The following is a 15,240-nucleotide window of genomic DNA, read 5'->3' as shown; positions in this document are numbered from 1 at the left end:
TTGAAACCAGGTCTCTGCTCCTACAACATTCATGGTCATTACAGCATTCATGGAAGTTTTGATTATTCCACTACTAGGGATGCTTAAAGCCCCCCCCCCCCATTATTCATAGGAGACAGATTGGTTTTATTTATGTCAATGTGTTTAATGAGACCAGCACATCCAAGCTGAGGAGTTTATTCAGAAAAGGGAAAACAAAACTGTATGATTTACAAATGCAGTGTGCAAAGTGCAATTTCTGATGTAAGTTGCCATGCACAATGCAGCATTTTTTCCACAATTCCTGGCTAATTATGTCACGAGGTGATGATGTGTTAAAATGCATGTGGTTACATGTGAATGTGAATCGGGTGCAATTGAATGCTGTAATTTCCAGTGATCAGCCTGCATCTGCTTTCTTTATAGGCAAGGTCGTTGTGTCTCCTGTGTGAATAGGTGCTCTTGTGTACAATTTTTGTAATGAGTGCGCAACTATGTGAAAGTGCATGGATCAGATTTTTGATGCAAGTACCTTTAACGAATGGCACTGATTTGTGCAACAACCTCACCTAAAGTTGCCCAACTGCAACTGTACTTGCTGGGCATAAACAATCACTTATACCTGTATTGTGTAATATGTGTTTACAACAACACAAATATCCCCCTATATTATTTATAATTTTTTATAACTATTTCTTTGTGATACCAATGTCTGTTTAACAACCACCACAAAGTGACTTTCAAAAATGTGAAGAATAGCTATTTCTTCACTATAAAGTTAAAATAGGGTAGCTTTCATAGTGTATAATATCATTTGTTTAGTGAGAAGTAAATTAACTTTGAATACATTGTTTATAATAAATATGCAGATTAACAATATTAAGATTCACTAGATAGCAGATATTTATTTTTTCTCCTCTTTGTTATTCCTATACCTACCCACTACATAAATAGTCTCTTACAATTTGTTATTACATAGCTGTGTAGAAGAGAGAGTACTTTTTTATATCGCCATTCCAGATTCTACACCAGCTATTAGAACTCTTTCTTTTGCAAACACACGTTCAGGTTTTCACTACTGCATAACATATAATTATTAATCAGGTAATAGCAGTTGGAATAATTATATGCAGACACCCCAAAGTGTTATTATGTGTTACTGTAATACTTATCATATGAATGTATTCAAAACTGTGTGTGAACTTAGTTTCAGGGTGGAATGGCTTAACCATCACATTCACATCAAAAGAATGAGAAAAATAAATTCTACTTATGTGGTAGTTTAGGAATTCAGGCCCCAAGGTGAGTTTATTCTCAAAGCTTGGAGGATTTCTGTGGGGCCTTTTTCGAATATCATTTATTTTCTTGATCGTTGTTATTCTACCACTGTGAGTTTGCAAGTCTGATAAATGACTTGATAGATTTAATTCTATTTCTATTATTAAGGTAGGGGGATGGTGGAATGCATGCATTTGACAGATATATCTTACAGTTTACAAGCATTTAAACACTTTTGCAGCCTAGTTCCGTGCCCCTTCTCAGACTCATCACTACTGGCCACCATAATTATGACAGCAGATGTGAGTTAAGGAGACTTGGCAGCTGTATCCAAGTGTTATAGAGTCTTATGCCACATGTGGAAGATTTCAAAAATGTTTTACCTGCCGTAATTTTGGCACACTATAATTAGCCCTTGCTGCATCCTGAATGTGCCGGTAGTGTGAGGTGGCAGTAAGTTTAATAATTGAGATGGCAACGTACCTGAACATCTAAAATCTGCTTCATATACCATTGGCCTTGGCTTATTATTACGTGTTTGTGGTCTTACTTACCAAATGCTACAAAGAACAAATACACTACTGGAATAGACAGTTTGCTGGTTTGACACCCAATGATTGCTCATATGTAGACAGCAAAGCACCTGCAAATACTTCTCCATTGTCTAACGTTTTTTGGTCTGTTCCTGGCAATGTTATCGACTATCTATTGTAATGCAACCATGAGGATCTCTTAACAATAACACAATTACACAAGCATTGCCAGACTAACTGCAAAATCAACCTATAAAGGGGTATGTGTGGCCCTTTGTCATTGTTTTTAAGGCGTGGTGTGTACCATCCCTTCACCCTTCTTTCTGGAAAAAAATTCTATGTCAATTTGAGATTGATTTTACTCGATAAAACGAGGCCTGGTATTTGTAATGAAGATCTAACTTTTAATCAATCGGGGTGTATTGAATATGCTTCCCTAACATGTGGCTCTTTAGGGAGCATTTGGGGGAAAGGGAAGAGTCTGATGAGTCATGCTCACTGTAACATTTACTGGCAAATATAGCTGGTCTAACCCAGTATTCAGGGAAGCCAGGAGATTTATGGTAAAGCACCTCTTTGTTGCAAAAGTGAAAAGTTGTGTTTATTCAGTCAGAAAAAACAGGCAACGTTTTGGGCTAAATCTCGCCCTTTCTCAAGTTTATTCTGTCAGAAAAAACAGGCAACGTTTTGGGCTAAATCTCGCCCTTTCCCAAGCGCTTGCAAAGCAAAGAGTTTCTACTAGGATTTTAACCAGTGTCTCCAGCTTTTTATAAATAATAAAAGGTAAAGAAAAAATATTTATACATTTAACTTTTAATATATTGATTATACACATCAAATGTTAATAAGAAGGAATAGTGATTATCTGAAAAATTGTATTATGTAAAAAATTGCTTCCTATCATTGTTATGTCACTCTGTTGAGTGACGTCTTTATTCTACTATTAGTTATGATATTCACTCAGAGAATTAAATATTATAAATAGCTTTTTAAGATTAATTTGTATTTACTGTTGTTTAGCAGAGTTTTTGACAGGTCCATTTATAATAAAAAATGTAAAACCAGTTTATTTTGCTTACACAGGTTCACATGAAAGATGTGAGCTCTGCTTTATGGGTCTCTGGTCTGGACTCCTGTTATCTGCGAGAGAAAATGCTTATTGAGCCTTTGGTCCGAGAGATGGTCAGAGAGTGTAGCAACATCCCTCTTAGCCAGCCTCAGCAAGGAGAGGCAGTTCTGGCTTCCTTTAAACCGAGGGGCTACTCTGAGTGCATTGTCACAGTTGGTGGCGAGGAGCGAACGTAAGTGACAGATCATTATTTAAAAATTATTGCATCATGTTTTATTTTAATAGCGATATTTGTAAAGCTTGTGATTCAATGTATTACAATGTAGCTAGGTCATTTTGACAATAAAGTGTCATTGGTGTGCCTTTCTCTCACTGTGCACATTAGTTATACACATCACACACAGTAATTTCTCCCAATTTAGGACACCATGACAAACATTGAGAGGCCTCTGACTTCTTCAGTTGAACTGTGTGGTAGGGATTTCCTCTCAAATAGATAAAAGGCTGTCAAATCAATATTTCTGTGCTTCTCAACAGGTTGCAGTCCCCATGTCTGAGTGCGTAAAATTCCCTACAAATATAAGTAGTACCCGGAGAGCACTCTGTCTCTTTAAAATGTCACGTCTTTATTGCAGAAAATTGTGTAAAAATATTTTTATTGTAGGTGAAAAACTAATTTTCACCTACAATAAATGTACTTTTACACTTTAAGTCTTGAGAGTGCAGCTACATGAGCGAATAAACACCCATCATTATGTGGAACTGCACCCAGGCAACAATGACTGCTTTTTCGTGAGTGCCAGCATCTACTTCACATATATATATATATATATATATATATATATATATAAACATAAAGCACGAGTAGGCAGCACTCACAGTTTGCAGAAAAAGTGTATTAGTTGAAAAAATATGCTGTATATGTTTTGAAAAAGCCAGAGAAAAGCATAGAGAGAAATAACTATTTTTTCCTTTAGAATATAGGTAACATGTATAGACTACAACGTGGATAGAGATATGCATAGGTTATAACCATTGAATGAAAATCTTTTGTGAAGTCACTTCCTGTGAATCCCTTTCAGAAGTGTATGCCCTTGTGTATGTTTATGTATTACTATTTTTGGTTTGATAAAGGGCACGTTGCATGCCCGAAACTTGCCTGTTTTTAATGTGAATTTTTTCACCTAATACACTTTTTCTGCGAACTGTGAATGCTGCCTACTCATGCTTTTTGTTTATGTAGGAGGTGGCGAGTCTTGGCAAGTCCTCAACAAGTTACTTGTGTAGGGTCACAGTTTCCACAGGGAATTGACCCATGGTATCTAGTATGATATCCCACATCAAAGGCTGATCACATAATCTCAAAGCCAACTCCTCAGGGACAACCAGAGGTCCAGTGGCATGGGCCAAAATACAACTATAACTGTAGTGCAACTGCATGCATGCACACAGTTTTATCAATTAACCTGCCTATATGCTATTAGAATTTGGGAGTAAACCTATACAGACTCTGACTAAAGTATTTTTTTGTTTCAGGAAATATAGTGATTAACTGAATGAGGCCTAATCCCTCCAAACATCATTTAGGTTGGTCAATGAGGACTTGCCCCTAATTAAACTTACGTTATACTATAGTATGCCCCAAAACATTTAAAAGAATATGGCACTTTTGCTTTAATAGATCTTAATTGTGGTTGACAGTTGAGTCTCCAGGTGATGGTTAGGGAGCTGAAACTCCTTTCCAAATTGTCAGTATTTCTTTAGTTTTACCATTGTATAACTGCCATTTTGCACACATTGATTTGATTTATTTGATTGTGTTTATTTCCAGAACCCGTAAGCCACTAGCTGCAGTGCGATGTATGTGTCCTCTTTATGATCCTAATCGACAGCTATGGATTGAACTAGCACCACTTAGCACACCAAGAATAAACCATGGCGTTCTTTCTGCAGGTATGCTGGTAACTTCTAAAATTTGCAGCAAACAAACCTGGTTTAAAGAAGGAGTAAGAGTTATATGTATTTTGTAACCATTCCGTTTATATGCATTTGTTAGCAGGGTTGATTTGGACCCCTAAGCCGCCCTGAGGTGGGTCCTGTGATGCTGCCCCTCCTCCCCACCGCTCTTCTTTCCATCTTCTGTTGGAGCGGGGGGGCACACAATTATGCTCTCATGCACTAGAAGAGTCGAATTTCCAGTTTAAGGAGCGGCTAACTTGTGGGGGAAATGCAGCCTAAGGCAAGGTTTTTACCTTGCCTCATGGCTGGTGCACCCCTGTTTGTTAGTATATGCAGCAGTAGAGGAATGTACCGTACTTGAACAAGAGGAAAGGCGGCACTCCGGTTAAAAAAAAAAGGTGGTTTATTGCAACAGGTCACCGACCAAAAAACGTGTGACGCGTTTCGGGAGCACCGCCCTTAATCATAGGATTTATTGTTAGCTTAGTACAAGGCAGTATCTAATAAATACTCCGACAAAGCAAATCCATAATAAAGTATTGTTTGTGAGATGTGGCAATGCCACATTTTGGAGCTTTCTGGATAATCTATGGTATCTGCATATTAGATCCCATAACTGAAATTTCTAAACAAATGTTAATCACGGTTCTACTTTACTAGCTACCCTCCCCTCTTACCAACTGCAGCAAATAAACCACCCCAAGACAGCCCTTCTCTCCATACCAGTTTTGAAACTACAGTTGTGCAGCGGGGATTGACTACTGCAATAACGGATCATTTATTTCCTGTTCCCCTGCCTTCTGGTGGCCTATCATGGTGGCCAACAACCCTGTTGCTCAAGGTTGCATTTTCAAGATCTGTATGAGGAGTAGGGTCGTCTTCTGTGGTTGATTTACTTGTATTTGGCTTCTAGTTCTAACATTTTTCGTCTACCCCAACTCTGAGTTTTTGTTTACATTGCAAGTACAGATTTTAAGTAACCTGATAAGTTTTCCCTAATTTTAATTTTTTTATGTGTTCCCGCCAATTTATTATGCATTTCCCTGATTTTAAGTAATTTTTTCCCAGATTTTACATCAAAATGGTGTCCTTATGTACCCAAAAACTGCCCTTTTCCCTCTATGAATGTTAATTGTGAAATAAAGAGTTTTAAAATACTAACCAGGTGTATATTTTGCCATGGTTCTGCCTGTAAATGGTCAATTCCAATTAGTCTGCCCCTTAAACCAATCACTTATTACTTTAGGTTGTGTATGTGACTGACAGAGTCTTGCAGATGCCCCCCATATTTTAACATTAACGCCGCAATGCTTAACCTTTAATATTGTATCTCAAAGTAGAACAGACTCCTGTGCTTATATCCTTTCAGTACTTTAGTTACCTTACTTTAAAGTTACTTTAATACATTTCCCTGATTTTACATTTTTCAGGATTTTACATATTGTCATTGTTTTTCTGGTACCCCTGAAAAACGTAAAATGGGGGTTCTACTGTATTTTTCTTTATTTTGCAGAGGGATTCCTGTTTGTACTTGGAGGTCAAAATGAAGACAATGAAACATTGGACACTGGAGAACAATATGATCCTGATGCCAATGCTTGGAGTACACTACCTCCAATGCTTGAGGTAATGACCGCAATAGTTCCAAAAGTGGACCTTTTCTAAATTAGCAGCAAGTTGCCAAATACTGTACTTGCCTGTATGTGACATTGTCCAAGCCATCTTGTGTTGTTGACGTTTGGGGGGGGGGGTCTGCCAGGAACTTAAGCACATACCTCTCCCGCCTTCTCTAACTGCAGCCCTGAGCATAAGTGACAGCAAATGTAGAGAAGGGAGGATAGGAGCGATGATGATTGTCAAGAAGTGGGGGGGGTTAGAAGAGTGGTAGAAAGCAGAGGCTGTGATCTTCAAGGGAGGGACATGGAGGATGGTGGCAGGGGGCATAGAAGATCAAAGAGATAGAGAAGTTGTCGAGGGGAAGTTGGATTAGGTTAGGGGCTTGCCTTAAGTACACATTGTGCTGGTCCGGTACTGGTTGAAAGCAGTATTTGTTTATGCATTTCTGTTCTCTGGTTCTGACCTCCCATGCAGCAGAAGAGAGGACTGTCTTCTGCTACACTGTTTCAAGATCCAGAAACACATAAACTCCACTGTGTGGGAGGTATGCAGCACATGAGCAACAAAAACCTGTTTGTGTATATGTAGCATTATGTTACTGTAATGAAGTCTCTTATTTCAACATTGAATGTTGAAACAAAAGATGGAATTACATCCAACTTGGTGCAAGTATAAAGAATTTCCTTGAGGCACCTGCATAATGGGATCCATTATTTTATTCTCTCAAAACCTTACAAGAAACAATCCTAATAGTCTAGTAACTGATATATTTTGCAGTGACTTAATTTAAATAAATAGAAATACGTTTTCTAACAGTACTACGTATTTTGGGGAAATTATGGAAATCAATGATTTTTGGGAACATTTTATTGATATTCTTTGTATGAAAAGTTGCCTTTTAGGGTGGTTTAGAGCGCTTTGGCACCCAGGGGTTTGGTAGCCCCAAAAGCGGGGGTATTAATACCATTGGCACTTATTCGGAAATCATTTAAAAGTGCCTGGTGCAGTTTTGTGCCAGCAATTATCACTTATTATTAAACAAGCTATTGTTTGGGTGGAAATTGCCTGCTGCAGTTTCATGCAACAAATTGAAAGGGCAGTGGGATGATTTTAATTGTTTTCTCGCACACCAATTTAAAGAGTGCTGTGGTAAAAAAACTCTTCAAATTATCCCGGATGACATTGCCCTTAGCTTTGCAAATGTGCATTTGTCTGCTCTAAATAGAAACTGTTGCTGGCAAATGAGTGTATCTGTAAGTATACTGTTTCTAACTCTTCCCTGGAACACCAGAAAGAATAGGGCACCATATGTGCTATGTGCTCTTTTGCCTTGGGCTTCTCCTGTGACTAAGGGAAGGCAGGATAGGGTGTGTGCAGTCTAGTTTTTCAGCTACTTCTAACCATAGTAATTAACATAGTAACATAGTAAGTTAGGTTGAATGAAGACACAAGTCCATCAAGTTCAACCTCTTAACTCTATTTTAACCTGCCTAACTGCTAGTTGATCCAGAGGAAGGCAAAAAAAAAACAAAAAAAACATTTGAAGCGTCTCCAATTTGCCTCAGAGGGGGAAAAATTCCTTCCTGAATCCAAAATGGCAATCGGACTAGTCCCTGGATCAACTTGTACTATGAGCTATCTTCCATAACCCTGTATTTCCTCACTTGCTAAAAAGCCATCCAACCCCTTCTTAAAGCTTTCTAATGTATCAGCCTTTACAACTGATTCAGGGAGAGAATTTCACATCTTCACAGCTCTCACTATAAAAATCCCCTTCTGAATATTTAGACGGAACCTCCTTTCTTCTAATTGGAATGGGTGACCTTGTGTCAGCTGGAAAGACCTACTGGTAAATAAAGCATTAGAGAGATTATTATATGATCCCCTTATATATTTAAACATAGTTATCATATCACCCCATTAGTGCCTCTTCTTCAGTGTGAACAACCCCAATTTGGCCAGTCTTTCCTCATAGCTAAGATTTTCCATACATTTTACCAGTTTAGTTGGCCTTCTCTGGACCCTTTCTAATTCAATGTCCTGTTTGAGCACTGGAGACCAAAACTGTATGGCATATTCTAGATGGGGCCTTACCAGTGCTCTATACAGTGGAGGAATGAGCCCTTCCTACAATGAAACAATGCCCCTTTTAATACAGCTCAACATCTTATTTGCTCTTGATGCTGCTGACTGGCATTACTTACTACAGCCAAGTTTATTATCTACAAGGACTCCAAGGTCCTTTTCCATAATGGATTTGCCTAGTGCAGTCCCATTTAGGGTATAAGTGGCTTGGATATTTTTACATCTCAGGTGCATGACTTTACATTTATCAACATTGAATCTCATTTGCCACTTAGCTGCCCAGATTGCCAGTTCCTGTTGCAAGGATGCTGCATCCTGGATGCATTAATTGGGCTGAATAGTTTTGTGTGCAAACACTGATACATTATTACAATACCCTCCCCATAGTCATTAATGAACAAGTTAAATAAAAGTGGACTCGCTACTGAACCCTGATGGACCCCACTAAGAACCTTACTCCAAGTAGAGAATGTACCTTTAACAACCACCCTCTGTACCCGATCCTGTAGCCAGTTTCCTATCCATGTGCAAATGACTTCATTAAGCCCAACAGACCTTAGCTTAGAAGGCAGTTGTTTGTGGGGCACATTATAAAATGCTCTGGCAAAATCCAAATAGATCACATCTACTGCTCTCCCGCTGTCCAGCATCTTACTTACCTCGTCTTAAAAGAATCCAATTTGTCTGACATGATCTATCCTTCATAAAGCCATGCTGATTGCTGCTCATAATGCCATTCACTAGGACAAAATTTTGAATGTGATCCCTTCAAGCCTTCAAATAATTTGCCCACCACAGATGTCAAACTTGCTGGTCTAGAATTGTCAGAATTGTCAGGCTGAGTTCGTAATCCCTTTTTAAATATTGGAATCACATCAGCTTTTCTCCAATACAGATGAAAGCAAATCTGATAAAATCAGAAATAGGGGCCGGTCTAAAACTGAGCTAAAATCTCTTAGAACCCGGGGGTGTTTGCCATCTGGCCCTGGCGTCTTGTTTACATTCATTTTTATTAACGCTTTATGAATCATATCCTGAGTCAGCCACTGACTAGATTGGGCTGAGTGCAGCTATGAAGTGAGCATGGGAACTTTGACTTCTCTATTGTATACACTGAAAAAAGAACTGATTTAGCACATTTGCCATTTCTGTATCTGTTACAATCATACTGGCACCATTATTTAAAGGAGCAACACTCTCAACCTGCATCTTTTTACTATAAAAACTTTTTTTGGTTAGTCTTAGCCTCAGCCGCAATGCGCTCCTCACTGGATTGTTTTACAACATTTATTATTGTTTTTATTTCCTATTAACTTCTTTACATCTATATTAAGCCACATAGGGTGATTCTTAGTGCTTCTACATTTACTTCTTAAGGGAATAAATTGAGAACAGTAACGATTTAATATCATTTTAAATGACAACCATTTCTGTTTTGTGTTTTTAGCTGAAAACATAATGCCCCAATCTATGCTCTGAAATTAGCACTAAAGGCACTAAAATTAGCTTTTCTGAAATTCATGTAAAGTGAAATAGACCAACCAGCATAACGAGTCTGTTGTAACTTTTTCAGAGACATTTTGCTGGGGGTTGGACTGAAAAGGAATTCTAATGTCTTCAGAATAATATGACTGCATTTTCCAGAACGGTGGTAGCAAAGCATTCAGCAACAAAAGGGTTAAATGAGTTCCATATTTATATTTGCTAACATATGAACAGCTCTGTACTGCATTGTTCACCACATTGTACATTCTTCCAGCCATGTTAGTGCTGCAATGAGAGGGAAGGGCTGGATGAAAAAGCAAAGTCTGGTCAGCTTCCAGTGTTTACCTGTGGCTAACCGTGGAAGTACTGGCTTATCAAGCAAAATAAACAAGCTACAGTCATTGGGAATCCCTGAACACATTTAAACATTGCCAAAAAACAAACCCTTTCACCTTATAACACTTGGACAAGTACTTAGGGAATCTATAGGTTATAGCTAACTTCTCCATAGTTTTTAGTGTTTTTAGCCAACATACCGTACTCTAAGGTGTTTTACAATAAAGGGAAACGTAATTAAGCTTAAAGTACAACATATAAATATGTTAAATGTAGGTTCTTGTGTTCTCTAGGATAGGCATAGTTTTGGCGTGGTGGAGATAGACGGTGTAATCTATGTACTTGGAGGAGAAAATGGGGACTGTGAGCTACTCTCTATGGAATCATATGATACATGCACAAAATCATGGAGTATGCAGAAAAACATGACCATGGTTAGAAAGGTAAGGCCCCTGGTTTTGTTTACTGGTGATATATCTAATATTAGCAATGATTATACATGTACAGGTATGGGACCTGTTATCCAGAATGCTCGTAATTTGAGTAATTTGAGATACAGAAATTCATTTAAACATTAAATAAACCCAATAGGCTGGTTTTACTTGATCCCAACTAAGATTGATTATATCTTAGTTGGGATCAAGTACAAGCTTAATTTGGTGTTTTTGTCTCCAGTCATGCCAGAACGATAATTTAGCCTGTACTCTTTATGGCATTTCATTATGGGTGCCCATATTGAACCTTGAAAATTATGTACATTAAAGGTATTAAGTCTTCACTTTACTCAATTTGTAATTTCATAAGTGATCAGCTCTTGCCCCCTTTCTCCACCTTTGAATGTAGCTCAAACAAATCCATATTTTATTTGTAGCTAGCACTCTTGTTGACTTTCCTGGGCTTAATGGATTAATTACAGATCGGCTGCTATGCAGCAATGAAAAAGAAAATATATGCAATGGGAGGCGGCTCCTATGGAAAACTCTTTGAATCAGTTGAATGCTATGACCCCAAAACTCAGCAGTGGACTGCAATATGCCCCTTGAAAGAAAGGAGGTGAGTATTAAGTCAGGAGCATAATTTTTTAAAGATCATCTGTCTTAATGATTAAATGTTTGCATTTCTTTACAGTTTTACATTCTTTGCATTTCACCTTTTGTGCTTTGCAGGTTTGGCGCTGTCGCATGTGGTGTTGGCATGGAGCTGTATGTCTTTGGTGGGGTTAGGAGTCGGGAAAATGAAACTCAGAACAGTGACATGGTGGCTTGCAAATCTGAATTCTATCATGATGACTTTAAACGGTAAAAAAAAAAAAAATTGGTTATTCAGTGTTCATACATTCCTCAGTAGCTAGAAATATTTCATATTTAGCTGTAATACATGAGAAGTATACATCAGACTTCTGCAAAACAGTAAGCACACTATAGACCATAGTGTGTGAATGTGATAGAGAGTTGGATTGTAAGATCCTCTGGGGCAGGGACTGATATGAATAATATGTAATCCTTGGAAAAGTGCCAGAGCTCTACGGGGAAACGTTAATTGCTTATAAAATATAGCAGCTTCCCACTCAATCTAAATGTTTATCTTTTAGGCCCTCTTTAAAATGGCAATCCATAACTTAATCCAGTAGCATTGTTGTCCTTTTTCATATATACAGTCATATGAAAAATTTTGGGAACCCTTCTTAATTCTTTGGAGTTTTGTTTATTATTGTCTGAGCTTTCAAAGTAGCAACTTCCTTTTCATATTTAACATGCCTTATGGAAACAGTAGTATTTCAGCAGTGATAAAGTTTATTGGATTAACATAAAATATGCAAATGCATCGTAACAAAATTAGGCAGGTGCATACATTTGGGCACCCCAACAGAGACATTACATCAATACTTAGTTGAGCCTCCTTTTGCAAATATAACAGCCTCTACCCTCTTGATGCTTCCTATAGCCTTTGATGAGTGTCTGGATTCTGGATGGCAGTATTTTTGACCATTCGTCCATAAAAAAATCTCTCCAGTTCAGTTAAATTTGATGGCTGCCGAGCATGGATAACCTGCTTCAAATCATCCCGTAGATTTTGGATGATATTCAAGTCGGGGAAATGTGACTGCTATTCCAGAATATTTTACTTCTCCCTCTGCATAAATGCATTTGAAGTGTGTTAAGGGTCATTGTCTTGTTGGAATATCCAACCCCTGTAGCTTCAGCTTTGTGACTACCCAGAAGAATTTGTTGATATTGGGTTGAATTCATCCAACCCTCGCCTTTAACAAGGGCCCCAGTCCCTGAACTAGCCATACAGCCCCACAGCATGATGGAACCTCCACCAAATTTGACAGAAAGTAACAGGTGTTTTTCTTGGAATGTGGTGTTCTTCTTCCACCATGCAAAGTGCTTTTCGTTATGACCAAATAACGAAATTTTTGTCTCATCAGTCCAAAGCACTTTGTTCCAAAATGACTGTGGCTTTTCTAAATGAGCTTTTGCATACAACAAACAACTCTGTTTGTGGCGTGAGTGCAGAAGGGGCTTCTTTCTCATCACTCTGTCATACAGATGTTCTTTATGCAAATTGTGCTGAATTGTAGAACAATGTGCTGGATACACCATCTGCAACAAGATCTTCTTGCAGGTCTTCTTTGGGTTGTCTGTAACCATTCTCATTCTCACAATCCTCCGCATATGGCGCTCCTTTATTTTGCTTAGCTTGCCAGACCTGGGTTTTACAGAAACTGTGCCTGTGGCCTTCCATTCCCTGATTCCATTCCTTACAGTTGAAACTGACAGTTTAAACCTCTGAGAGAGCTTTTTGTATCCTTCCCCCTAAACCATGATAGTGAACACTTTGTTTTCAGATGTTTTGAGAGTTGCTTTGAATATCCCATGCTGTCACTCTTCAAAGGAGAGTCAAACAGAAGCACGACTTGCAATTGGCCATCTTAAATACCTTTTCTCATGATTGGACACACCTGCCTATGGAGTTCTATGGAGTTCAAGCCTTAACAAACTAATCCAACAAATTTGGTGTTGCCAGTAATCTGAATTGAGCAGTTACATGCATTCAGATTAGCAAAAATGTTTGCACAGATAGTTTTTTACATTTGATTTAATCTCATACAACTGAATACTGGTTAACTAAAAATCGTTGTTCAGAAAACACCCCAGTACTCAGATGTTCCTGGTAAATGAAAGACACACTGTTATCTTTTTTTATTGAAAGTGGAGTCAATTATTATGCAGGCTGAGAGGGGTTCCCAAACTCATAACTGTGTGGATTGACACAATGTAATGGCAAACAGATTTTTTTTTTTTTTGCCTTGCCCAAGATTATTACAGGTATGGGATCTGTTATCCGGAAATTCATTTTCGTAGAAAGCTCCATCTCCCATAGACCACTTTAATAAAATAATTAGAATTTTCTAAAAGTATTTCCTTTTTATCTGTAATAATAAAACAGTACTTTGTACTTGATCCAAACTAAGATATAATTAATCCTTATTGGAGGCAAAACAATGCTAATAGGTTTATTTAATATTTTAGTGATGCTTAGCAGACTTATGGTATGATGATCTAAATTACAGAAAGATACCTGTATTAAGAATATAATTTATTCCATTCTTCTTTAACAAATGAATGTGTTGGATTTGATTGCACCTTGAATTTTAAATGGTGAATGTTAATCTTTGCTGTATTTGAAGTACAATTGCTGCTGATTACAAGTTCTGCAGTGTTGGAGAAAGTTGCTGTATTCCTGGGCTGGGACAGTAATTTATTAATAGAATTGTGATAACTCACTGCTGTGCACATCCCTTTCCCTTTTAGCCTTGTTATTGTTTCAATTGTTTTATTTGGAACAACTGTTCACAAACTCAACTGTATTGATATAATGTGGAAGTGCTGTGGTTTCACTTCATTTGAATTGCAGCAGGATTTGTTTGGGAAATGTCCTGGTTTTGATAGTTTTCCTAGTGAACCAGAAATTCTATGATTGGTTTACCCAGTTAATTTTAGTTTCAGTTGTGAAGTTAAATCCTGTGAATTATTAGGTTTGCAACACAATTTTAGGGTGTATTACATACAATAGAATGTCATTTTTTTAAACTGATCTACAAGTTTTAGTTGGCAAGGTATGTGATACTTACTCCAGTGGGCTGAAAGATAAGGATGGTTTTAAGTAGGCTTGATGAATCTCACATATCATGTTTTTATTATTATATTATATTATAAAGCACCATAATCTACAGTCTGGTCCTTTCCCTATGGGACCAGACTGTAAATTATATCCTTATAAACGGCGCGTTCTGACGTCAGAACGCGCCGTTTCTTTGAGTCAGCACTTCCGTCTCCCTGCAGCTCTTCCTCCGCTCTTTCCCCCCTCCCATCTGACTGCCAGGATTAAATGTTACTTACGCAGCACACGCAGCACGGAGCGCTCCTCCTTTCACGAGAGCCAAACCTCTAAGCCCAGCCAGGGGAGCAGCACTGTCAGCCGGAGACATCTAAGGAGGTGCGGTTTTGACCTAATATGGCGTTAATCACCCTCCCCCCTCCTGTTAGGAGCAGCGCTGCTTGTTTAGTGCTGAGTGACTGCTGCAGCCTAACACAGTGCTCGGGCTGCCAAGTAGCCCTGCTGCTGTTGTTGCTGTTTCTAATGCATGGAGGGGGATATACTGTATATATATATATCAGCAGCCAATGGACTTTGCATTCAGCCAAATAAATCTAATAGGAAACAAATGGCAACGCAGGCAGGGAAGGGAAGCAGCAGCAGAAAGGCTTGTGCTCCAAAAGACAAGTAAGCGTGGGAATGATCAGCGCTGAGGTTATTCCTGGGCACAGGAGGGATAGGCTGGGATTGAGGGGGTCTCACAGAAGCGAACAAAACTCAGCCCTCTATCCCCTA

At 38.4% G+C, this 15,240-nt stretch overlaps 1 protein-coding gene across 1 annotated transcript in view; it reads left to right on the top strand.

Moving 5' to 3' along the window:
- The window catches only part of gan.S (gigaxonin S homeolog), a 40,156-nt gene that overhangs the window by 13,466 nt on the left and 11,450 nt on the right, over window positions 1–15,240 (top strand). The window contains exons 4-9 of the mRNA XM_018260464.2: window positions 2,874–3,091; window positions 4,691–4,812; window positions 6,332–6,444; window positions 10,635–10,784; window positions 11,258–11,394; window positions 11,508–11,639. Coding sequence (XP_018115953.1) covers window positions 2,874–3,091; window positions 4,691–4,812; window positions 6,332–6,444; window positions 10,635–10,784; window positions 11,258–11,394; window positions 11,508–11,639 — 872 coding nt within the window. The remainder of the gene's footprint in view (window positions 1–2,873; window positions 3,092–4,690; window positions 4,813–6,331; window positions 6,445–10,634; window positions 10,785–11,257; window positions 11,395–11,507; window positions 11,640–15,240) is intronic.

Source organism: Xenopus laevis, chromosome 4S (assembly GCF_017654675.1).
Source record: "Xenopus laevis strain J_2021 chromosome 4S, Xenopus_laevis_v10.1, whole genome shotgun sequence".
Lineage (NCBI taxonomy): Eukaryota > Metazoa > Chordata > Amphibia > Anura > Pipidae > Xenopus > Xenopus laevis.
Note: the sequence above shows the minus strand (reverse complement) of the source record. Positions and strands in the feature narration are given on the sequence as shown.